This window comes from Passer domesticus, chromosome 4, assembly GCF_036417665.1.
Source record: "Passer domesticus isolate bPasDom1 chromosome 4, bPasDom1.hap1, whole genome shotgun sequence".
NCBI classification, from domain to species: domain Eukaryota; kingdom Metazoa; phylum Chordata; class Aves; order Passeriformes; family Passeridae; genus Passer; species Passer domesticus.
Window position 1 is genome coordinate 73,022,899 of NC_087477.1, and position 26,660 is coordinate 73,049,558.

The following is a 26,660-nucleotide window of genomic DNA, read 5'->3' on the forward strand; positions in this document are numbered from 1 at the left end:
AGAGACAGCTCATTTTGGAATTCAAAAATAAAGTTCTAAACAGTGCAGCAACACTGTAAGGAGCAGGGAGGAATTCATGAATGATGATTTATGAATTTTTACATGGAAAAAAGCATTCCTTTATCAGTCCAAATAAAAAAATAAATTTAAAAAGAAAGCATCTTTAATTTGTGCAATGAGTTGCCCTTTAACTATATGAAAATTTTCAAGTAGATTGTGTTACTTCTTATGAATACTCTTGTGTGTTAGGTGAAATGCAAACCTTGTGTTCCTGTGATTACAAACTCTTCTAGGTCCTTTCCAGGGCAAAACACAAAAATGTTCCCTGGGAAGAACATCCAAGAACAACCACTGACAGAGTAGTTGCACAGCTTCTTCACAGGGATTCTCCTCTGTGAAGAGGTTTTACCAGGAAAGAACTGCTAACATGGCTGTGCTTAGGAAGCTAAATTGCCATAGTTGGGAAGCTTGGAGCAAATTAACATGGAATCATAGGATGGTTTAGTTTGGAAAAGACCCTTAAAATCGAGTCCAGCCACAAATCTAACACTGCCAAGTCCATCACTAAGCCATGTCCCCAAGTGCCACGTCTACAACTCATGGTGGTCCAAATTACATTGGGGTTGTTTCATTCCCAAATTACAAGACCTGCCTGCAGAAATATGGGCTGGAACTTTGTCAGCCCTATGGCACCAGTACAGCTCAGGCACACTTGTAAGTATTGTTTTAAGTGCTTGGCACTGGTTGTGGTTTGAATCTCTCAGAGCAGCAAACTTCTCAAGGAGCTGTTTTGTCCTTTTTGTTTTATTAAATTTTACTAGGAAAGTTGCTTGTGCTTTCCTTAGTGCTCAACTATCCTTTTTCTCTTACTTTGGTGAGATTTGTTTGCTGCAAGTCTTATTTATTTGCTGAGTTTTGCAGGAAAGCTATTTTGTGGCAATGAATACACCTCCCCACCAGTGCCTCAGTGTGCATCAGATTGGCTCCTTTCCAACTTTCCCCCTTGAGCTTGTTTCTTCCACAAGGACCTGTAAATTAGTAGGGTCACAAAGGATCTGTTCTCCTCTTGTTTGGCATAGTGGTTTCAAGGACCTGCATGGTTTAGAAGAATTAACACTAAAAAAACCCCCCAAAAACCACAAAAACCCAAACATAAACCCCAACCAAAAAAAGAAAACAAACCCACAAGAAACCACACACCAACCAAATGAAAAAAAAACCAACAAAAAACCAAACCAACCAACCAAAACAAAACAAAAAAACCCCACAAAAAAACCAAAACAAAACAAAAAAAAAATCACCCACAATAACAACAAAACCCCAAAACTAAAACCCAAACAATGGCATTGGGGAAGAACTTTTGGACTAAAGTAGATATTTATCAGATAAGATCTAGCACTCATGGCATGCATTTGACTCAAAGCTGTTATCATCTGTGGCTCCCCCCAGGCACACTCTAAAAATCTATTTCATAGTGTATGGATGCTGAGAACTGCTTCTCACCATGCAAACTTCCAGATTGCTGTGCTCAGCAAAACACTGGCTGCTTCCTCATCAAGCATTTTGCCTTGCTAGATGCCGTGTACAACTGTATCCTGAGCTGTTACTCCCTCTCATGACAGACATGAGCAGACACAAAATGGAAGTGCAAGGTGGAAATGTACACATAGGTAATGGACAGCTGCTCCTCAATGATGCCTTTGGTAATTTGGTCTCTTTAGACCTGAGACATGTCAGTGCAGTAGATGAGATGTTATTGTGTTCCACATAAAGGGGAAACATCTCTAGTGTTTTTCCTTTGGACTTTTCTGCAGTAAACCACAGTATGTAATGTACGTCTTATTGCTAAATTGGTTTGCAGTTAGCCACATCTGTATTACTGGAGGATAGAAGGTTACTCTGGGATCCTGTAGTCACATCTGAAGCACAGCATCCCAGAGGTGTGAGGCAGGACAGCACTTTCCTTTTCTAGTGAAACCACACATCAGCTGCACGTCTGAGAAACAGCCTACTTTTGAAACCATGTGGAAATTCTTTTCTCACTACACTGAAGTACAGTTATATCAGTTATAATCAGACCAGGGACAGCTCATGATATCACAGCAATGCCTGTCAGAAAGAGGATGGGACAGAATCCTCTGTGCAAAAAGACAGGAGAGTTTGAGACTGTCTCCCTGCCCCTGGCATTGTTCATATTCCCTGAGCTGTGCAGATGTGAATCACAGTGTTGCAGTCTGCACTGGCCCAAATCTATTTTGGAGATTTTACCATCTTAAAGGAAGATCTCAGCCACATTTCTTTAGTGTGCCTATATCCACAAAGATCAGAAACTTTCTAATATTCATTTTTTTCCCCAATTTGCACTGACAGTCAAACAGTTTCAGAGGTGATTTTAGTAGGAGGATTAAAGTTTCAACGCTGCTCTTAAGCAGACCAGCCTTTAATACCAGTGAGGCTTGACATGACTATGTGCTTCAAGTCCAATTTTCCTCTGACTTGCATCATCTCCAGTCATTTAAATGAATGATGTTAAAACATTAATTTAAAAAAGCCTGTGAACAAATGGGTAAGACTGCCATTTAGCACTAGTTAAGCAAATGATGAGGTTTTTGGTTTGATCCATCATCATTTAACAAATCACATTCCAAAAGGCATCATATTCTTTATACCACAAAAAATGCATACAATATTAAATACTTTGTTACCTTTAAAATATTCAGACATATGGACCTACTGTCATATATCTACTTTATTTTTACCAAGCCAAATCAAGTTTTCATGTTTCAGGATAGGCTGTCTTTCAAATCATGTTCCTTTTTAAACACAAAAATTTAGGAGAAAAATAGTGAGATTAGGGTAGGATTTGAAATGGATTTCCCAAGTCAAAGAAAGAAGATGAATCTTAATGTGAAAAATATTGCCAAAGGCTGAATTTATTTACTGATATCATCTGGTGGTGCTCAAAGGTTTAGTTGGAATTATGCCAATTTATATACCAGCACGTTGGTGTTGCATTTCTGATTAGAAAGTCCAGGAGAGGTTGCGAGTTGACAATTTTCACTGATGTTTATTTGGAGTATTTTGGAACATTGTATTAAAAGTAATGACTCCATATTTCAGTTACAGCTTAAATGCAAAACAGTCTTCCATCTCAGGTTCTTTAGATTTATATAAGATGTCACAGAGTTCTGTTTCTCCTTTCTATAGACAACATCAGCAAACAGGACCAAGTATTACGTGTCGTACCGTCGGAATGGCTTTGTTCAGATGAAGTTGCCAAAATATGCATTACCAAAAGTAAGTGTGCATGCTTTTCTTTCTTTTTTTACATTTGTCATCTTCTCTTTCTATTTAAACTAGTTTTATTCTGCTCTTTTTCAAACCTCATTATTCTGAGTTCACAATTTCTCCTTGGAGAATTTTTGAATCCTTATTTTTATTTAGAATAATACTCTTTTTTTATTCCATTAATGTAGTACTCATAAACTGTAGAGGGAAATAACATACAACAGCTTATTTGTCATCATTTACTGCAACAGTTTTTGAGCTTTGCTTCCATGAGGCAGTGCTATACACCCAATGGCAATGGAAAGATATAGAGCAAGTGTTCTTGCAAGAATCAATTACGTTTTAATTCCACATGGTGTTGTCTGGTATAAGCATGAATACTAATAGAAGAGAATTTTGCTACTTGGCGTTTCTCTATTTCATTAAAGAATCCCAGTATGGACTTTTACTGCTCTATGAAATTGCAAGACTTGAGAGGCTCTTCAGTCCCATGTCTTCCTAGTGGTAGGGTTTCTGTATTTCCATAATAAATCAGCAATTAAGCACAGAAATTTAAACATGGTCTGATTGATGCAGTTGAATTTTTTGTGCTGCACACATTGTATTTCCCGACTTTACAGTTAGAAGGCTTCTGCAGTCCTGAAGAAAAATAACTGGGAAGTTTGAAAGATCCAGCTGGATAAAACCCTGAGTAACAAGCTCTGACCTTACAGTTCACCCTGCTCCCAGCAGGAGGCTGATCTGGAGGTCTCATGAGGTTCCTGCTTTTTCATGTGATTCTCTGTGATTCTACCACTTAGCAAGAGAATTTGGGGGTTTTTTGCATGCCTTGAATTGTATTAGTTTAATTAACTGCTCATCTAAGGAAGGACATTAGAGTACAATTTATTTCCTTTTACTATTATTGTTATAAAGCAAACATTCTAATATCAGGTTATTTTCATCTTAGCTTTTTTTTAATGTTAATATAAATGGTGGTCTGAAGTAATTTTAAATGTACAACATATTATCAGAATCTCAGATCAAATCCTCGGGTATTAGTTGAACAAGGATCTGAAATTTGGATATGCTCCTAGTAGCACTACAGAAATATCTATCTATCTTGTCAAGAAATGTACAGTCAAAGACACATATATAGACCAACAGTAACACAAAGTTATTTCTGTGTTTTTCAAGCTCTTAAGGCAGCCTTTATGCTTTCTTGGGGGAAATTTTAGTCAGGAAAACAACACAAGAATATCCAGGTTTTGAAGGTTAAAATATGCCGAACATGGACACCTCAAGGGACTGCAGCCCATTGAACCCTGCACTGGGACACAAATAAGCAATTAAGGAGCAAAGCAGGGAAGCAGAGTGTAAACAAGGAGCTTCTGACACATTCATAAAGTGTCAGTCACAATTCCCTGGCATTTCTGTCATATGGAGTCTGGATTGTTTGAAATAGTGCTGCATGCTCAATTCTTTGCCTTGGAAAATATGGCTTTTGTTGTTTGTTTGTTTGTTTTTCGTGCTAAGTGGATTACCCCAATCCTGACTGAATAAATAAATTAGAAGTTAATGGTTTCATTTTGGATAGAGTCCGTAGCTACCTAAGAACAGGTTGATTATGCCATTTTTAAAGAGATGTTTTTGTGCTCTTCCTAGTTCAGGCAATACCCAACAAGAGGAATAAAGTAAATATTTTCTCTTCAGCGTTTTGACAATGCTTCCAGGAGACATTTCTTTGGTATCTGCACAAAACAGAATTGAAAATTTCAGGAAGAGGGCCTGGAAGCCAGACATACATTTAGAATAGTGGTGAATATGAAAGATTTTAACCTTTCCTAAGAAAGACCCTTTTTTAAAGTGATTTGGTACCTTCACACTACAACAGAAATTTTACATACTGAAGTAAATAAGAACACAGCTGTGAAATTTTTCACAGTGCTATACTTCACTGACAATCATCCAAGTGCAGTAGAATTGGATCGTGGAACTTTGCAAAGACACAGGATATCAGCAAAGACACTGGCCCATTAAATGTACATTTAGAACATGTGACTTTGAAACTGCTTATTTTATGTGGTAGGAGATAAACAGAATGGATGAATTTACAAAGGATGTTTTTTAAGATTGATTAAAACCAATAGCTTTTGAAAGATCTGAGTTTCAGAGAGTTTTAAATATTAGATTTTGCCTAACCAGGAGATGAAGCATGACTATAACAGGCTATATTTCATTTTTCTCGACAGCATGAAATGAGGTGTCAAAAAAATCTCTTTCCAAGTGGTCTCTGTACAGAATTTTTGAGCAGTGATTGCATACAGGGAAGGAAAACTGTAGCCAAGTTAGAAGATGCTTCAGACTAGTCAAGGCTGTGTCTAACAACATCAGGAGAGCTGTGCCAAAATGCAACCTGTAGCCTTAGGGAACTGGGCTGGGTTCTTCAGATGTTATTCTTTTGCTGCATAGTTTCCTTTCATGATCGTTTTGCATATAGAGATAGAATGAGCAGTTTCAGGCTGAGTAGTTAGAAAATGTTTTTGATGTCTCATTTTCCTTTCAATATGAAAAGGTTGGAAATTGCAAAGAATTTATTCCCTTTTTAAAATATTTTTTGCATTTGTGTCTGAATTTGTCCAAATGCACCGCCAAAGAGAAATCTAGAAAAGAATAGTTTGTCTTTGGACATATCTACAGTCCTCCTTACTTGTGAATGAAAGGCTGCTAAAAGCATTTGCTAGCCAAGTTTTACTTCTGTTAAGTTTCTGGGCTCCAGCTCCAGAGTGCCACTGAGATCACCTTTTTGTAACACATCATAGCTCTGTGTGTGTACAGACAGCAGAGCCATTGGGAGCCATCAGGATTCAGATAATTTTTTTAACCTTTCTTCTGTGCTGTTGAGAGATCTTTTTCTTTTTTTTAACACTGTGTTTGATACTGACATTGCATGGAATCCCACAGCTGTCTCCTGAATTTGACAAGTGCTGGCTGCTGCCAGGAAAGGTGGTAGCAAAGGCTGGTGAGACCATATCAAAGGTTGCTTGTATGCTCCCCAGAACAGAAGAGGAATTTTCAAACTACTGTTTTCAAGCTGTTGTTTCAAAATTGAACTGTTTTTTATACTGTATTCCATTTTAACAAAATTGCTTGTTGTGTGCTGCTAAAACTAGATGAGAAGTTAGGAGCTCATAGGAAGTGAATACCAAAATCAAGGCAAGAGCAGCAGGACTGCATTTGTGTGTCAGCTTGGCTGGTAAGTCATCCAGGAGCACCCCAGGGGATCCAGCAATTCTCCTTGGGCTGTGTTGAGCCTGGAGCAAAGGTTCAGCTGCCACTGCTGGGAGGGCAAGTCTGCCCAGGGGCACAGGCTAAAGCCCCGTCCAGACTGTCAGCACACTTGTATTGCACAAGTTCCTGCAGCTCTGATTGCCCTTGCCTTGAGAAGTGTAATTTGAAGAGGGAGAGAGGGAGCAGTACCTTGGGTCTGGTCTTTGTTCAGGTATTTGAGTCATGCTCTGATGCGGGTAACAATAAAACTGGGAACTAGCTCATTATGAGAGTTTAATCAAAAGATATTGCTAACAAAAATTTTGACCAAGCCATGGAAACTGCTACAATTTATGACAATTTTATTATTGCAATTTGGAATAATTTGATTATTCTGAGTCCTCTTCCCATCTCTCTTAAATAAATTCCATTGATAATGATCTCTCTTTAAGAACTGATACAAGGTATTGATTTATTCTGCATTCATTCATGCCTCCTACAAAATCTTAATGATACAAGAGATTCAATGTTTGTTGTATCCTGCTGCAATACAGAAAATTTAGTTCTGAAAATATATGGTGTGGAAAAAACTTCTTTCATCATTTTCAATCTCTGTATCTATTTTCAATCTTGTGAAATAGGTAATAATGTCAAATTTTTCAGGTAACCAAGATAAATGGAAATATAGGGTAAGAGTGAACAAAAACAAAAGAAGAAAAAATTCAATTGCCTTAGAAATGGGTTGAAGTCTGTACTTTATTCACGACAATATGAATCTCCTATAGGTGCCTTTTATCAGATCCATGTATTCTTTTTGTTTGGTTGTCATCTAGTCACCTCAAAGCACGCCCACCTCTTCCTTGCCTCAGTCTGAATACACATCACTGTTTTAACCACAGTCTGAAATTGTCTGTATCATTCAGTAATAGATCGAAGGCAACCCCTAAATGTGTCCATCCATTAACAGCAGAAGTGGTAGAAGATTCCTGCAGCCCTTTTGTGTGATGTTCTCTAAGGATTTGGCTGCCTGATGTTTGGTTTGCAAACTCCTGAGTCTATGACAGCTCATTTAGCAAGGCTCTCAGTCTCCCAATAATTTTTGTTCCACTCGGGAAGGCCCTTCACCACCTCTGCCACTCACTACCCTGGCAGGCTTTGGCTGAGGTTGTCCCCCTGTACCAGGCAGAAGGGCAGTTTTTAGTGGCAGCTCCATTCTTCTGAAAGTCCACTGGAATGGCTGTTGAACAAAGAACAAGGGGGAAGAAAGTAGAAATGCAGGTGGCAGTGGCATTTGCTGCAGGGGAAATATTCCTTTCCCAGGCAGTGTCACCACAGCAGCCAGGGAACCTGAGCTATAGCAGCTGTCCGACTTGCTGGGTGTACAAATCCATCTGAGGAGGATTCAAGGAACTGTTCTTTTCTTCACTGTGCAACTTATTGATTTCTCTCCATGAACTTTTTTACTCGGCCATGCAAGGAAGATTAGGAGGATTATCTTTGGGATATGTGCCATCCAGTTGCCTTGATTGTGCCTGAGAGATTACAGGAGTATAAATGTGGTACATCTAGAGGTCAAGACTGAGACTACAGAGCCTTGAGTCCTTACATCTGTTCCACTACTGATATATTTACTCCTCACCATTCTCTGTTTAATACATTTCTTATTTCATGTTAACATTTTGCTCAACCACAGCATCAAAAGATTGCAAAGCGGCAGAATTCTGACATCTGGCCAAAAATTGTAAGATTTTTGAATCTTCCCAATCTTCCCAAGAATTTTGAATGATACTTTCTATGTCATCAGCACATTGTAGACAAAGGAGCACTGGCGGGCTGCACAATCTTTGTCATCTTTTATAGCCTTTTGTCTTCAGGCTGTAATTGTACTTATTTGTGTCATAGAGTTTCTTATCACAGTCAGTAATATGGTAAACCATACTGAGCATTTCTTCAATAGAAAATTCTGTAACGTATTTGCAGACTTATAGGCTGGTCAGTTACTGAATGTAGATGGTATGTGTCTGTATACAATGAAAACAACTCATTTCTCTTCCCTTCCTCCTTTAAACCTCTTTCCTTCTTTCCTGCTACCCACAACTCCCCTATATCCCAACTCTTAATAGCTTTAGGCTTTTTGGACCAACTTTTGTTTGGTTGTTGATTCAGCTTTATGTGATAACAGACTTGACTACATTAAAAGCAGATATTTAATTATGGAAAGACTGATCATGTTGGTATCTCTGTGTTAGAAGTAAAGAAATAATTTTCAAGCAGTGTTTTCAGGAAGAAATATTTGATTGTGTCTGTATACTTGCTGGAAGGGTTCTTGGATGCCTGTGCTCCAGGTCGTGGCTGAACATGCACAGTTCTTTCAATGCCTTGTGCACACCCTCAGACTCATTTATTTAACAGACCGTGTCTGCTCCATGTGATACAGAGTTTCTTTGAAGTGGTGCTCATCTTTTGGCATAAATTGGCCTTCTGTAAATGCCTAATTATTTTGGGTATCACTTTGAAACTCTCTTTGTGTTATTTGTTTCTTAATTATGTTCTCTGCTATTGATGTAGCACAAACATAGCAGCTTACAAGTCCCCGAGAGAGCAGGAGTGACATGACCTGTCACTGGATGCCTAAATTAATCATGCCAAATTTTAATATGAAGTCTTTGATCAGGATTCGTTTAGCATTTTTTGTAGAAAAGTAATTCTGTTCCAACAAATATCCAGCTGTCCTTAATTCTAATTCCATGGGCCTATGAGTAGTTTCATAAATTTTTAATGATAAATATACAGAATTCTGTGCTTAGCATGGTCTAACATGTCCCAGTGAAGAGGGAAGGAGGAAGGAAAAATTGTGACAAAGGAATTTGCAAAATAAAGTGCACAAGAAACACCTTAGTAAAAAAAAACAGTGAAATCTCATGGGGGCTTAGAGGTTTTTAAAAAAAAACAAACCAAAAAAAAACCACAAGGAGTTTTGGACAATGCAGCTCATAGAACCTCAGAACTATGCAAAAACTTACAGCCTAAGAAGAGATGAAGGGAGAATACTGGTATTTGGGAATAATGGTCTATGTGTGATACCAAGTGACATTGGTAGCTTTGCAAAACCAAAGAGAGAAAGAGGAAAGTGAAAATAGCAAGAGCACAGATACTTGCGTCAGTAAGGGATGGAGCAGGGGGGACATGGCAGACTTGAGAGGGCAAAAGTAAAGTGGTAGAGATAAGGGAAAGGATGCCCAGGGGGAAATGAACATACTGCAGAGGAAACAGCGTGGTTGCTATGGCAAACAGGGGAGAAAGTTCTGCCTTGGGACCTCTGGAAGGGCATGGACTCTCATTTCAGCATGGAGGTGAAAGAAAACCACGAGATCTTAAATACTGAATGTGTATGAAAATACAGCCAGGGGATACCAAAAATCTGAATAGAGACAATAAGGAATGTTCCAAACCCTGAAGATCTCTAGTAAAGAAGGTCTTTATAAATGCATTTGAATAAATTGTGTGTGAATAGCATAATTATAGAAAGATGAGATGATCAGTGGCACTTTGAGTAGCTTGCAGAATGCAGAGAGAGAAAGCAGCAGGTCCAGCAAAAGGCAATTGCTGTAGTCCAAGCGTGAAATCATAAAAGAATAAATGCTTTCCTTATAGGATCTGCTGAGGTTACAGCCTAAGGTTGTAACTGTGTCCATGAATTAGATAAAGCAGTAAAAACATACATTCTCTCCATCAAGATTTTTTTTTTCCTCAGACATCCTTTCTAGTTAACTCTTAGGTGACAGACAGTAGGTACTGCCTAACAATGTTTGCTGTGTCCCCTCTACATGTGCTTCTCACCTCTTGAGCAGTGGGGGGTAGCTGGGATGAAGGAATGGAACCCATCCCCTGTATTTGCAATCAATTTCTTCTTTTTAAATTCGCCTTTCAGTATAGGAATAGTAGAAGAGTGACATAACCATTTACCTTTGTTTTAACTAGATTTTCAGCAGTTTGTGTCACCCAGGATTTTTTAAGATAAGTTGAAGAATTGGCCATGAAATTTGCAGTTTTCCTCATGTTGACAATGACTTTTCCCAGAAGATTTTGTCAGAAAGCACTGGGCAGGAAATGCACAGGACTGTTGCAAGGTAGTATAACTGAAGGACTGCTTTGTTTCTTGAGGGAAAAGAAATCACTGAGAAAGGAAAATAGCTGTAAGGCTGAACTGGAAATCTGAAAGCATAAATTCTGAAAGGAAGGAGTAAAGTTCAAGGCAATGCAAGGGTAATTTCACTTGCTAAGACCAGGATCTGTTAAACTCTTGCCTCAGCAAAGTTGCCAACCAGCAGCCTGAGAGGACAAACATCTTTATTAGTGACAGCCACTGCCAAGAGAAAAGTGAACTCTGATTTGCTGAGTAAACTTTTGCATCCAACCTCTCTTTCCCTTATGTGACCCCCACAGTCTGCCCAAAATTAATCTCCCTGTCCTTGTGCACTGCACATTTTGGCTCTTTGCATGTTGTTTCTGATGGCTCAGCTGCTCCTACCCCAGCCTGGGATGGAGACCCAGAGCTGAGCCTGTCCCCCAGCTCTTACCTCTGCCACCAAGGGCTACCCGAGCAAGCACTGCCACCTCACCAGGGAAAGCATGGAGTGGGACAGCATTGGGGCAGGGAAAATGTCTTGCCTACATTCCCTGGAGGTTTGCATTTGTCTGTGGCACTGTATAAATGTTTTATTGTAATAATGCAGTCGTTAATTTTGCAGAAAGCTCCTGGCTTTGTGGAAGATTAAGGGTTTTCTAGCAGTTTTCACATTAAAAAATTGTTTCTTTATTCTTTTTGACTCTGCTTTGCTTCCATCCTTATTATTAGATAGCCATGGGAACTTTTCATGTAGTAAAATGTGGGCTACCAGTCCTCATGTTGCCCTGGTTTAAGGCAAGAAAGGAAACATTCTATACATTAAAGAGACTTTTGAAAGAACCTGTTGTGATCAGTTGCTGTGTTTTGCTGGCATTTCTGGCAGAATCTCTGCTTTGAAGTAATTTTTCAGATTAAAAAAAAAATTAAAAAAAAAAAGAGAAAGAGAACTATTCCTGGGATGCTAAACAAAAAAACTACTTTACTACAAAGTTCAAATGAGAGTCTTTGGAAACAGCATTGAGCTGTCATTGATAGGAAACTTCATTTAGATTCTTTTGTGTTAAGATGTGTCACATATGAAAAAATACTTAAAATTTAACTAAAATATTAGTATTTAATAACCCTCCTCTGTTCATATTAAAAGTCTTTCCTTTGCATTATTTTACTTCTATACATGTCTTTTTTTAATCTAAGTGCTTCAGTCACTGTGCTCATTGCGTACAGGGTTACTGCCATGCTTTGCTGAGTGCTCAGTGTTCCTCTGTTACTCACTTTCTTCAGTCTTAACTGGATTCTTATGAGTTTTGTTTTGTCTCCTTGAGATCTACAAAGTTGTTTTCTTGATTTCTTTTTTTTTTTTTTTCTTTAAACCAATTTGTCCTAAATTCATATTGTCTTGACATTCTGGTAACTTTATTGAATATTCACTCCATTGCCTTAGTACTTTTCCAGTAATAAGGTGTCCAGAACTGAATGCAGTATCCCAGCTAAGTTCCAAGGTCATGAAGAGTTTACAGGCTTCCAGTCTCTGTGACTTAATGTCATTTCTTACATAGCCCCAACATATGCCTTTGTGCTGCCATATTGTGTTGCCAACTCATGTCCCTTTATTCTCTTTCCTAAGCTTAGTTCAGTGTTGCTACTTCCTGATTTATTTCTTCTGTTTAATATTAGTGTTAAATTATTTTCCCCAGCTGTGCATTTTTTTTTTTGTCTGAGACATTTGGAGTGAAGAAGCTGGGAAAACTGAAAGCAAGCTGTAGCAATATCCATGCCTGAAATTCTTGGGAAATGAATGCAGAATGTTGACTCTCCTGTTATTACTGTTGTATATTTAAGTGGTTGTGTAGACATAGACAGACAAATTAATGTAATCTACTGTAATGCACATGAGCTGTGTGCATGGTAAGTGCTATATCCTATGTGAACTCCTGTACATTGTATCTGATCCTCTTTGTGCTATGCTATTTTTTTACCTAATTTTAATTTCTCTATGACTTGAAGATTATTTTTTTAAGATTAGCTTTGTTAATGTTGTTTCATTAAATTCTTCCATTGACTGGTATCCAGATCTTAGAAATCAGTCACTTGTTTTGGTTTGTTTTTTTTTCCTTTCCCTGTTTTTCCTTTGAAGAAATCATTTCCTGCTGGAGTCAAAGCAGATTACAGATATTGCACATTCATTATTTTTTTCTTTACTAAGGTGGTTTGCACAGCAGTCAGAAGGCAGTGATGAACCACCTTGGATCACTGGGATAGGCATGCTGATTAGTATTATTTTGGGAGTTTATTGTTTGTAAACATTCAGATGTTTCCCCTCCCCCCAGTATTAAACTCTCCTAACCAATTCACTGTTTGTAAAATAGAAATTATGTAAAAAAAAAATCATCATTATGTATCTTATTTTCCTACAGGACTTGCAGATAATCAGTACAGATGAAAACCAGGTGTTTGTGGCTGTGCAGGAGTGGTACCAGACAGACACATACAACCTGTACCAGTCTGACCCACAAGGTGTTTACTACTCCATCCTGCTGGAGAATGTCCGGAGCACGAAGCAGCCAGAAGAGAATGTCCTGATAGATATTCTGGAGGTAGACCTTTATATTTTCCATTATGTGTAGTCTGTGTGGAGGATTTTTTTTCTTTTTATTATGAGTATAATTAATTTTAAGTAACGTATTTTCACAGTTATATTTAAATAGAAAGTATAGGATTTCTGTCTTATTTGTGGTACATTGTTACTACTTACATGTTTCCCTCTTTCCCTACTAATGTGTTCTGTACTCTAACTAAATTCTTGAGAAGGGGTTCTATGGATATTCAAATCCAAAACTTGCTAAGTTTTTTTTTTAAGATACTGAAAAGTGAATCTGGCAGCACAATTTATTATTGAAGTAAGAAGCTATGCAGCTGTCTATGTACAGCTTTTTTCTTCTAGATGACTCAGTGGTGCTTCTCCTGACTTAAGAGCAGGACATCTTTTAGACAGTAGGGTTTTAAGTAGTAATCCTGCAAGCCTTGTGCGAGGTTGTGTCAGCTCTGAAAGGCTAAGAGCCAACAAAATTAGATATTGGACAGCAAATTCACTTGCTTTCAGTATGTGTCTTGTGCCAACAGCAATTTCTATGAGACCAACTCAGCTGTAAACAAATCTATCTTGTATTTTAACATCAGTGCACTTGGCAAAATAAAAGACTATAGTATTTTGGAAGAGTATCACAGGCTGTTATCAATTCCATTCCTATTTAGGGAATGGAATTTCAGTGTAATGAATTTCAATATAATAAGGCGTACATTTGCTCTGGTTCTGTTCTTTCTGGCCATTATCAGAACATTAAAGTGGCTTTGGTCTGATTCAGTTTGTCCCATTACATGTAATTTGCCTGGTTTTAATTAAAAAAAAAACAAACCAAAACTTTAAAGGTGCACTGGACTTCTTTGGTAAAGGTTTGTAGCAATTCTGGATACAAGGCACACACTGACAGAACTGTTAAATGGCTGTAATTAGACTCCTCTTGGTGGGGGAAAATAATAGTGTTTTCTTCCTCCTTATCTCCTCCATCTTTCTTTAGCTTTTTCTTTCTAAATGGCTGTGGTAAAACAAAAAAGTCTCTCATTACCAGTGATTATTTTCTAGACTCTACCTTTTTAGAAATGAGGCTTCCTAATGAGTGAAGCTACACATTGTGTGTAGCCACGTTCCCACAGGGTGATTTATTGACAGCATTAGTTTGCAGCATTTTACTCTCAGTCACCCCCGTGACCAAGCAAAGGTAAAAGGCAGTCAGGTGCAATCTCTACTCCTTGCATCACCTGTAGCATGTAATTTCAGATAAGTTGTACAGAGATGCTACCCCTGGCTATCTCTTTGTCTACAAGAATTATTAACTTAATTCACTTACACTGATTGTTTCATAATTTCCCAACGTTTCCAAGGACATATTAGATAATGCAATTGTAGTTTATTGTGTGCTGGATCAATTTGTAGGGTTACATTAAAAAGGAAACATACACATGATAAGGACAATACACATGGAGCCATACAATTCCAATTTTTAAGCTATTTTTGAAATTGAGTTGCTTTATAGAAGAGCACTGATGGTTTCTAGATAGCTTGCATGATAAATAATTAGTGCTCATCTTGTTTACTAGAATGGGATCAAGTGCTCATAATGTGTGGGTTGTTTACTCAGTATAAAATTGGTAATAAATAAAACACATATTGCAGCCCTTGAGGATGGGATTTTTTTTTTTTTTTACCTAATCTGGGTTTTTTTTTTGGGCAAGTGTCCCATCTTGGGAAGAGGAACTTCCAGTGCAGCACAGAGACAGTCCTCAGTGGTGGAAAATTTCTCTTTCTGCCAGTGTGTAATTCTCCTTAAAATTTGTACTGTTCATCTTTGCTATCTTTTGACTGCACTTAATCTTTTACTTGTACATCTGCTACAAAATTTTTAATAGGTGTCTGCCTGTATTTGTTTGGTTTCGTCTGCTTTAATTTTTTTTGCACCGTTTTTCTTCTCACGTTGCACACGTAAAAGGGAACAATTTACAAATAGTTGTTTAAAGAAGAGAAGAAAAATAAAAACTTAAGTACTAAATGGCTGTCCAAAAGGAGCATGACCTTGAATAATGTGACTTTATACAAGGAGCATGTCCTTGAAAATGTGCCTCCTTCACACTGGCAGCACTTGATACAAATTTGACATAGGCATATTTGCAGAATGTGGAGAGATATTACTAATGTAATATACTAATGTAATATCTCTACATTGGTTCCTGCTGTGACTCCTTATGTAGATAAGAGCTACATGAGTTGCAGTACACTTTTTTTCCCAAACAACAAATTGTATATGTTTAAATTTTAGTCACAAACATATATTACATAGCAGTAATTTCTACATTTCAGTAACTGCTGCTAATAAACACTGTGGGACCATATGAACTGTGCCTCTTGCTACCAAATAAACAGAATATTTTTGGGATGGAATATCAGAAATCAATAAGGAGTAATTAATAGGTCACAGCAGAAAGTCTCAGAAAATAATTTTATAGGTACAAAGTGCTTTTCTAAGATTACTGGGGGACAACTATCCCCTGAACTGCTTAAGAAATTAGGTACTCTGACAACTAAGCTTGAAGTTAAAAAAAAACAGCAGAAAGGTTCTTTGAATTTCCTCATGTTCAGCTATCTTGAGTGGCTCCTGGGCTGTTCATCAGAGTAACTAAGCACTGCAATGCTGAAATGTCTTCTTTTCCATAGCAACTTAGTATTAATGTGAATCTTTTCCTTTCTTGATAGAAAGATACTTATCTTGCAATTTCAGATTAGGGAACTAAGTCAAGGAATAGAATGTACAGAAGAATTTGGGTGCCTTGGCATCACAGTCTAATCCAGGAGATAGATTAGACACACTTCATTTCCAATATTTACAGAGTCAGGTGTGTATTTGTATAGGCCACAGGACAAATGAGATGGAAAATGCTACAGCACTGAGGATGTTTTAAAGATGCCATTTTTTACACATCATAATTTTGTGTTAGTTATTGGGTTTTAGGCTAATGCACCACTCCGAACATGATATTTCTGAACTTGCTCTGAAGATAGATGCCTGAAACCTATTTATTATTTCAAGCAGGGTTTATGCCTTTCATTCAAAGTGCAACTGCTGTGAAGTGCTGGTTGGCTTTTATCTTTTAAAACAGCAGTGAGAGAAGTTAACTGAGACACTGGAAGAAATGTTTTCATAACCTTTCAATGTTTGATAGATTCAAACACTTATGTCCCATATTCTAGAGAGGAGAAGTTACCCTAGAGCTTGGTTAGATTAGAGATGGGAATGGCAATGGAGAAAAAGTTTAGCCTAACTCCCATTTGATGATTATATGGAATTATTAAATATTCATTAAGTGAGGGGGTGTGGAGGGGAAAGAGAGGAGAAACAAAAATAATAATGATGCAGCACTGGTTTTGCATCCACAGATGAAGAGGGAAACCTCAGTTGCAGTCCCTGATCTAATTATTGTTTAAATATTTCATATTGTGTTCACTGGAAGGAAGACATGCACAGAAATTTTACCCCAAGTCTGTCTTCCCACGTAAATATTTGAACTGCCAGGCTTTTCATGGCTGAGCTCTCTCAAAAGTAAAAAATCCCCAGCAAGATTAAAATGCTTTGAAAGTAAAGAAGCAGGTTCATAATTTCTTCTCTTCCTCTCCTTTTCTCACCTGCACTGCAAATAGTTGACTTTTATGGTATGTTTGACTTGGAGGTGGTTCTGAACTTTCAGCATCCTGGATAAGTACCCCAACCACATATGCATAGAATTTAAGAAAGAAGGAGCTTGTGAGAGAGTAAAGTATTTAAATATTTATACATAATTTTTTTCCATACATAAACTTAAATATATTTCCAAATTCTAGGCTGTTACTATAACCAGCAGGACATTCTTATTCTCTGTAGATTTGGATAAGTTCCTTGCTGTGTTTAATAACAGTGAGTATCAAATCTGTAGCCTGCTGGTAGGGATGACTTCTTTTCACCTTCAATGCAGACTTCTGCTAAATGAATGTTAAATGGAGTCAATAACTGACAGTTGGAAAAAGACAAGAACAGTAATTATTTCAAATTAAAAAGAAAAGTTCAGAAGTGAATCATGTTATCAGGAGACAAATATTTCTGATCATTCAAAGAGCTGGCTGTCTTATGCATTTATTTGTAATGAAAGAGTCAGTTTTGTTAAGAGTCAGCACCCAAGGAGATGAGCAAGCTGTACTGTGCTGGCAATGTGTATCAGTTTATATATGTTGTCCAGAATTTTTCAAAAATTCAGGAAGTCTTATAAATAATGGCAAGGGAACCAAGAGCATTCTTAAGGAAACCTTCACTTTTATTAGAAGACCTTAGCTCATGCCCAGGGGTGGAATATACATTAATATGTTAATAATTTAAATGTTAGGGCTAGAACTAAACATATTAAGTTATAATTACTGTCAGGTTGCTTCTAAAATTATACCCATTAACTTTGACACTTTGAGTTGTAATAATTTTCTAATACAGGTTGTTTTGAAATAAAATAACAGCCCAAGAGAAGAGGACCTTTTTTGTTATTATTTTTTTTTCTCCAGAGGTTAAACTGGTGAAGGGTGGCTAACTGGAGTGTGGAAGCATTTCAGATGCTTGAGAGGGTGATTCAGCCCTCAATGTGTCTTCCTCAGATGACCTGCCTGTATTTATTTTCTGCAATGGACAAGAGTGCTTCCCAAATCAGTGTTATTTTAAAGGATATAATACTGTGTTATTGAAACCTATTTGTGTGATATGGGCACAGAAATTCAGGTTAGAAGTTAGATGGTTATTAAAATTTGCTTACATCATTTGTAGAATAGCATTTTTAAGATGTCCATATTTAAAGAAAATGCAGAGGGGAAATTTTATTGGTGAGACCATGCTATCATAATTCTTATATTTTGCTCTATAAACTATTGTGTTTTGCTACATTAAGCATGTCATTTAATTAGCCTTCTGACATGGAGAGAACTGCATATCTTTTTTGTTTAGAAATAAAAATCAGTTTGAAATTGTCCTTGCCTTCCCCCTTCCTCTCTTGCCTCTTATTTTTGCCTTCCTCATCTTTTTTTTAAGGTATCATCCGCTTTCCTTTCAGTTTCCAGGAGAAGCTACCTGAGGTACACAGTTCAGAGCCACAAAAGAGCAGCTAATCAGGGATAATCCTTGTTGAAAAAAACCTGTATGTGCTGGATATTAGCTTTTCTTTTCTCTGCTTCAGGTCAGAGGTGTAAAAGGAGTCTTTTTGGCCAACCAGAAAATTGATGGGAAAGTTACGACCCTGATAACCTACAACAAAGGCCGTGACTGGGATTTTCTGAACCCTCCAGACATCGATATGAATGGCAAACCCACCAACTGCAAACCTGTAAGTGGCTCTTTTGGTGTATCCTCCCTCTAAAGTGTGCAGAATTATCTGCATGGTAGGATGTGCAGGAGTTCCAACAGCCCAAGAGCTTTGTGCTGAGTTTAACAGCCAAACTAGCAGGCAAATGGGCTTGCATTGCATGGGCTGTGGTTCCACAGGCTCTTAGTCCAGTCATTGTGTAGAGTGAGGAGTCAGGGCTTTCTGGTGCACTGCATTTCGTATTTGAGATCACTTTGACACAAAGAGTGTCATTTCTTATATGTAAACAACACAATCCAGTCCAGAAAAATCATGGCTGTCATTTGTGTCTGGATAAATGGGGCACATCATGTGTCAAACAGAGATTACCAATAATTTTTCTCTTTCCATCTCTTAATATTTTTGTTTCATAATAAACCAAGGTTCCCTGTTAAAGGGAACTCCTGAGAGTTGCTTGAAAATAAATACCATAGTAACTTGCATAAAGTATTCCTTTCTTTTTGTAAGATGCTATTATTTCTGTATGTTTTGGTGTCCCAAGTGCCCATAGTATTTTATTATTTGCAAGGCTGTACTGAAAACCTTATATTTTTCCCACTGACTCTCTTCTCCTGGGGACTCAAAGCTCTGCATTGGTGGGCAAAAAAAATGCTTGTAGTCCTGCCACTGCCAGAGCTTTACTCCCTCTCCCCGTGGCAGAAGTGGAGGGCTGAAGCTGCTGGCTCCTTTTTGAAGAGTTCAAGGCTGTGCTGCAAGGCTCCTGCCTGTGGGGTCTGGTGCAGATCAATCTGAGATGAGTGGGACAATGGCAGTGGCAGCAGCTCCCAGGCAGTGCTGGCAGCTGGATTTTGGTAAAGCTCCTGGTCACATTGCTGTGAACAAAATGACCTTTGAGTGCACTGCACAAAGGGCAAGAAGCAATAAATTGCTTAGCAAGGAGACATGGTGTATCCAGAAGTCATTATACTATTTTTCATACACTTTTTTACAAAAAAAAGCATTTCAGCCCAAACAGTTGTTTTTAATAATAATTTTACCATTTACCTGGCACCAACAAACATGCAATACTTGTTGCTGTTAGTTAATATTTTTAAGCAATTATTCTGTCAGAAGGGGGTTTATATGCTGACTTCCTCGGGTTTGGAAATCTTTTTGTTGAGACAGTGGCACACTATGCAGACATCACCAGAGACTCTTGATATAAAGTGAAGGCTGATACTTCATGCTGGAATTTGGCTCTGTGGGAAGCAGCCGTTCTTTTTCTTTATGAAGACATACATTGCTGAAGCTGCTCCCTGTCTGGGCTTTCATTTATTCTAGGAGTATAACTGCAGTGATTTTTAGTAGCAGTGATTTTTAAAACCTGTTCTCTGCTTCTTCCCCCACAAGCCTGATTGTTACCTCCACCTCCATCTGCGGTGGGCAGACAATCCCTATGTGTCAGGCACTGTGCACACCAAGGACACTGCACCAGGGCTCATCATGGGGGCAGGTAAGTGCCTGGCATTGCTTTTTAAGACCTGAAATGTGGGGTTCTTTGTAGATCTAGTCTTTGGATTTGTAAGAATACCATGGTAAAAACATTGCCAAAATAAGGCTTTCCTGCAGAATAATCCTTTATGATCAAACAATTCAATATATAAGTTAATGGAAGGCCCAGAGTTGTATTTTAGACAGATCTGTATCAGTCACCTGGGTGCATCATGCTCTGATCTGCTGTGCAGTACCTCCTTCCCCATTAATGTGGAGGTGTGGTAGTGGCTGAAGGACATGTCCTGCATTCTTTTTCTCTGGAAGTGATGTTTAGACCCTCCAGCATCATGAATAACCCAGAAAAACTGATGGAAACAGTGGTCAATTCTTAGTTCTTTAAGCCTGGATACAGATAATTTGTCTTGTAATTTTTTTTAATTCCTTTCTGCCTAAAGAGAGAGGAATTGAAAGAGGCTGTGTTGGGAACAATGCTGGTTGTGGCTTCTCCATTATGACTTACATGTGGAGTCATGTCAATATGAAGTGGAATTTAATAAAGGAAATTCCATTACAGTGTTGAGCACTCATCAAGAAAAATATTCACATAACTCAGTTTTGTTTTGTATCTTTGTAATCCATCTATTCATTTTATTTAATCTTCTGTTTCTTTGTTTCAAAATTATCTAAACGTTAACAATACTAAGAGCTTTTTGAAATTGTATTATTTTATTCTTATGAATAAGAATTTATGGATTTAGGTGAAATGCACACATGTAGGCTTCTCTTTTCATAAAAGTGCATCTGTTTTTAATGAATAATGGCTTCTGCTTTATCTTACACTAGTCTCTGACAAACAGCTTACTAAGTTGAAAGTTTCCTCAGAATGTCAAGGTGAGAATAGTTGGTGTTAAAAGAGAATGACAACTGCCAGTACTGGTAATTTTCAATATAACTGAAGACTTCAAGTTTTTTTGTAATGTAAAGAGAGTTTAAAGTATTTTACTGGAGACAGATCTACCTGGTGAAATGCTGCTATGTTTTTATTGGTACAAATCAGACTAAGAATTTATGCAATGCCCTTGTAGACAGATTCCTAATATGTATTCAGGTCAATCTTAATGAATTCAAATGTTTCAAAAAATGTCTTCCATTTCAAATGTCTTCTTTTTTCGTGGAAGCACTCAAAATGTAGGTTCTTAATTTTAGCCTCATCATATCATGTTTAAATGCCTTCCAGTAGCAAATTAATCAGTGAGATTTAATTAGTCCATGATTCCTATTTATTTTTTCTTTCTCTTTGCACTGTAATCTGATGTGTTGAACAGATATTTGTTGAGATGTTAGGTTGTTTCCTTTTGTTTAGGGTTTGTAGATGTTTTTTAAGTGCACTATTCTCTGAGACCACATTAGGGAGGGCAGGTTGTAGAAGTGCATTTCGCCCTTAATTCCCTTGTAGAATGAGTTGACATTTTATCACTGTGACATTGTCTGTGTGTCACTATGTGTCACTGTGACATACTCTGCCTGGTAGAGAACTTGACAACAACTTTCCTCAACAGGATGAGGAGGGAGTGGTTTTGATAACATCCTGATATCATGAAGAACTGAACTAATATGTTAAATTTGACTTGCCTGTGGAGCAACCAGTAATATATTGGGAATGGTAGAAGGCACCCTTGCTCATTTGCAAGCCACCATGTTGTTAGCTACCTAAAAAGCTGGGAGGGGTTGTGTGAACGTGGGAAAAATTTGAGTGCAAGAGAGTGCAGGGTGTCCATTTTCTGGTAGAAGAAAACATTCTGTAGCTAAAAACAGAGCAAAGGGATCTATTTTGGAGCCTTAAAAATACTGTAGAGCAACTGCATCCCTTTGCCAAAAGATGACCTGAATCAACTCTGATTTTGACTTGCATTTACATTATTTGGATGCCCAGGTCATGTGGATTCAGTGCATGTGCTCAGTCTTATCTGGCAAACCTGATACCCTTGTAAACTTACACTTCTTATCAGAAATGGTTTGCATAGCGTGAACTTGAATTTCCTTTGGCCTGATCCTTGAAACTGATAATCCTATACGAATCAACATAAGTATTAGGTTCTTGGTAGATCCAAGAATCAGATTATTTGGGCCACATCACACACTATTGGAATTTTACTGTTAGATTTAGGGAGAGCACATCTTCTGGAAATGACTGAAGATGATAAGATCCGTGAAAGTCAGTTGATCACAGCATGTCTAGGAATCATCAGTGCCTTGTGCTGTAAAAAGCAAAATTATTCTTGGTGTGAAATAGGTAAATAATTGCCAACAGAGAGAGGGAATTATTAATATTCTGGCAAAATACTGTACAGTAACATTATTAATACGACTGTGTACAATTCTGATAATCAATTTTCAGGACCAGTGAGCAGGTGCTAAGAAGGTCTCTTTGGCAGTTGATGGAAATAGAGAATATTTACAAGAAACCCACCCCTTCACAAGATGAAAAACTAGAGGACAATAAAGAATATGATTTTTTTCCCCTGGATGTAACTATGGGGTAGAAATGAGTAATGCAAACAAGTGGATAAGAACTGGAAATATGGTTCCAAAGCATAAGAACCCTATCGATCAAAAAGAAAAAAAAAAAAAATCCCTTTAAAAAGTGGATTTTGGCTTCTTTCTGGGAAGCTTATACAACACAGCTGCTTTTGGTAATGGAAAAGCTATTCTGTGACTTAAGTACAGTTTTGATATGGAAAATGCTGGAAAAATCAGAGATCGGAGACTATTGAATATTGTTTTAATTTCAAAAAATGAATAATTAACTGGTGAACTGCATTAACACCTAGAAAACTGGGAAAATATAACATCTTTAATAAAATTATAAAATTGCATCCTTTTAAACTCATGTTTACAAATAAAAACCCCACTCTATTAAACTTGCATAAATAGGTCTCAGAAACTCATATTTTTAGCTTATGTCTATATAAAAATTGTTCAGACAGAATATTAAATTTTGTAGCCCCATATGAAAGTGGTATTTTAAATAACTGCTTTGCTCTCTTTAAGAAATGCAATAGGATTTTGCATTTACATTTGATTTTTGTGCATTTTAATCTTGGCAATGACTTCTATTTCTCACAGCATCAGCTATGAAATGTGTGTCAATTGATGTGTAAATTGTTGCTATAAACTTGCTACGGACTTTTCTATGAAAAATGTTTAGAGAAGTGTAACTTTTTCAGGTGCTAGTTTACAATAATTGCCTGCTTAGCTTCCAATCCAGATGGCAAATCAAGCAAGCAGTAAATTCTGTGCATTCACACAAATTGAGGAAGTGCTGGAGAAGTTCTGTTTACTTTTTCTCATATCAGGGCCAAATATAATTGCATACATTGTGGTGAATTTCTATAATTTTTCACAGAACGCGCTAGGATATCTCTGTCAAAAAAGGATAAGGGAACAGGGAGATGATTGAGCATTTTCCAGTACATTTTGGATTGAACATCCTGAAATTCCTTTAAATTTTTTTTTGTTATATCTCTCAATTCTGATTCCCCACTCCCTCATCTGAACACGTCTCCAGCTTGCCAGGCAAAACTGTGTGTCTGGGAGATTTAAATACAAATTGGTTGTATGGTTATTCTATACTGTGACTGCAAGATTGCAAACCATGACATTTTAACTTATTGTGCATGGCCTTAAGGCATGTTACAACTGTATTAATTACCACTAATCCAGGCAAGGCACATCTCTGTTTTTGGAGTAGGTGTCTGCCTGTATGCTAAATTTAAGTGATTGGAACAGATTTTCCACATTAGAAGGATTATCTAAGCGTTGCATATGGGGATTATTTCTTCTTACTGTAAACATGTCCAAAGTCACATATAAAAATATGGGTAAACACAGCAATAACTAGCAAGTAAAACATGTAAATTAATGGTAAATTTTAAATGAAGTAATCTTCCATATTTTTTGTGCCCCAGTAAGAACCTGCCAAAATTTCTCTCTTGAGATCTGTTTTGAGAGCTGTGTTTCCCACAGCTATACCACCTTTCCAGAGAACTTTGCTGGCCACCAGACATCACTGAAAAACTGTTTTCTTTCACATCCCTGTGGTACCACCTGCTAAACTGTCATGTCCAGAGTTATAAAAAGCTTGGGAAAAAAGCTATGTTGAACAGTAGTTAGTGCCTCTGTATTCCAGTTTTTGGTACTGCCACCCTGCAAGGGTGGAACACATGATTTTATGCAGTTACCTTAAATCAACCTTTACTCAGGACAAGTGAAAAAGCAAAAGAAGATTTAATGCATACCAAAACACAGTTTGAAAAGGTTTCTAAGAGTGTAAGTAATGGAAATAAAAACTTACTGTTTTTAATTAAAAACTGAAAAAGGCAGGCCAAAATGTTTCCTTTTGCTTCCTGAATAGAAGAACATAACAGCAGAGCAAAACTGACTTAGGTTGAGTCCATCTAGCAGAGTGTTCTGGCTGTGTTGGTGGCAAAAGCCTTTGTGAGGGTGTTTAAGGACAATTCAGGTGTGTATCATCCCCCAGGCATTAGAGAAGACACACAAATGAGTCATTTAGTAACAAAGAGAATACAAAATATTGTAAGACAAATTTGAGGAATTTCTGTATTACAAACAAAACTTGCTGAAAGTGGATGGCAAACACTCTGTGTCGTGTGTCAGAGGAGTTTTCAGCACTCAGGTCAGAAGTTATGTTAGAATGGTAACATTTGTAGCTGTGGCTAATAAAGCCTAGGCATGCTTTAAGTCCAGTGATGCTTTAACTAAGCATCACACAGCTCCTTGTTCACTTCCCCTCCAGTATGATGGGGGGAAGGGAATTGGGAGGGTAAAAGTGAGGAAACTCATGGATTGAGATAACAGCAGCTTAAATAACTGAAATAAATAGTAATAATAAATGGAAATGAAAAGAGAAATGAGGCAGAGAAACAAAATCCAAGAAAGAAAAGCGATGTAAATGAAAACAGTTGCTCAACTCCAGCCACCTGGAGCCCAGCCTGTCCCTGAGCAGTACCCCTGCACCAACCTCTCCCCCGGTTTATTGCTGACCATGCTGACACATGGCCTGGAATATCCCCAGGTCAGCTGGGGTCATTTGTCCTAGCTGTGCCCATTTCCAGCTCCTTGGGCACCCTCTGCCTCCTCACTGGTGGAGTGGGGTGAGGAGCAGAAAAGGCCTTGACTCTGTGTAAGCACTGCAGTACTGGAAACATCTTTGTATTGTCATCAACACCCTTCCCAGTACAGGTCCAAAACACACCCCTGTACCTGGTACTGTGGAGAAAATTAACTCCACCACAGCCCAAACCAGCACATGCCTGCAGCTGATTCCCCATTCCAGCTGCAGTTACTTTTTCAGTATGAACCCGAGTTGCCTTCAGTGTATTAGATTACATTTACCTGCTCCCCCAAAAGGATTTTGAGATCTAACACAGACCCAATATCATGATAGAAAAGTTTCTGTGCTGTAGTGGCACAGCTGAGGAACTACTGCAGATATTTACAGTTGCAATAAGAAGCACAGATTTTGGTGTGGCCCACCAGGCAAAGTAGCACACTGATATTTGGGGGGTGAGGTACCGTGCAAACACTTCAGGACGTGGTGGGAATAGTAATTAAACATTGTTGTCTTCCAGTCTTGGGTTGGGCTTAATTGTTTCTTTCTCATCTTCTCTTGTCACTTGGTCACAATGTCAGTTGTGCTGCCACACTTACACAAATGTATTTCATAGTTCTCCTCAGATATGTCATGGAAAGGTTCAGAATTTCGCAGTTCTACTTAGACTTCTGCTGTGGCTTTGCAGTTGTTTGTTTGCAGTGCTATTAATGTCAGGATTTTTTTGCATTTCATTTGATGTGAATTGGAGCTGTTGTGAAGGGGTTTATGGGGTGCCATTACACGCACTGTGTTAAGTTAGCTGGTTTATCAGCAACACAACACTCTGCAAGGTAGCTAGAGCCTAAAATTATGCACTTTATTTTAAATCTCAAAAAGAACAAAATGCTCCAGATCTTTGAAGTTATTTTTTATTAGCATATTGAAAAATAAAGCTAAAACAATGTAACTTTTTAACTAGAGAAAACTCGTAACTCTTGTGTCGCACGTGTTAAATAGAAAGGTTTGCTAATAAAAGTAGGGTAAGTTCTCTTGGATCTTTGAAGTACTTGGTTTCATTCCAGTTCTACTTTTTCAGGCTAACAGCTTTCAGGGTGGCTTTTCTGTGGCTTATAAAACTTATGCATCGCTATGTGTTCCTGTGGAAGTTTCCTTCTGTCGGTCACATGTCAGATTTGGCTGCATGGGTGCTTCCCTCTTCACTTTGCAGGAGCCTGCCTGTCTCCCCTGGTGCTGCAGCTTTCCTTCTTTTGGCCTTGCCTGCTTTTTCTTTCTGAATCCACTGATGCTGTTTTTCAGCAGGCCATGGTCTATGGTACCCACAAAGAAAACTCCAACTGCACTGAGAAGTTTTATCCTTCCTTACAGAAAAGTGTTTTATGTAGTTTTTTTTGGTTTTTTTTTCTTTTCTGCTTGAAGACTTCATTTTACAAAGTTTGCAAAATTATGTCATGTAATTGTGTGTCCCAA

The 26,660-nt window shown here is 37.9% G+C and overlaps 1 protein-coding gene and 1 long non-coding RNA gene across 11 annotated transcripts in view; both read left to right on the forward strand.

Moving 5' to 3' along the window:
• Positions 1-26,660, forward strand: part of SORCS2 (sortilin related VPS10 domain containing receptor 2) — a 533,074-nt gene that overhangs the window by 437,734 nt on the left and 68,680 nt on the right. For all 10 annotated transcript variants that reach the window (XM_064418746.1, XM_064418748.1, XM_064418747.1 and 7 more), the window contains 4 exons: positions 3,208-3,297; positions 13,081-13,260; positions 18,461-18,607; positions 19,976-20,078. In XM_064418746.1, the coding sequence (XP_064274816.1) occupies positions 3,208-3,297; positions 13,081-13,260; positions 18,461-18,607; positions 19,976-20,078 (520 nt within the window). The remainder of the gene's footprint in view (positions 1-3,207; positions 3,298-13,080; positions 13,261-18,460; positions 18,608-19,975; positions 20,079-26,660) is intronic.
• On the forward strand, positions 21,582-22,591 carry LOC135300095 (uncharacterized). Its single transcript, XR_010361975.1, has 3 exons — positions 21,582-21,722; positions 22,221-22,352; positions 22,458-22,591. It is a non-coding gene; the product is annotated as an uncharacterized LOC135300095 (long non-coding RNA).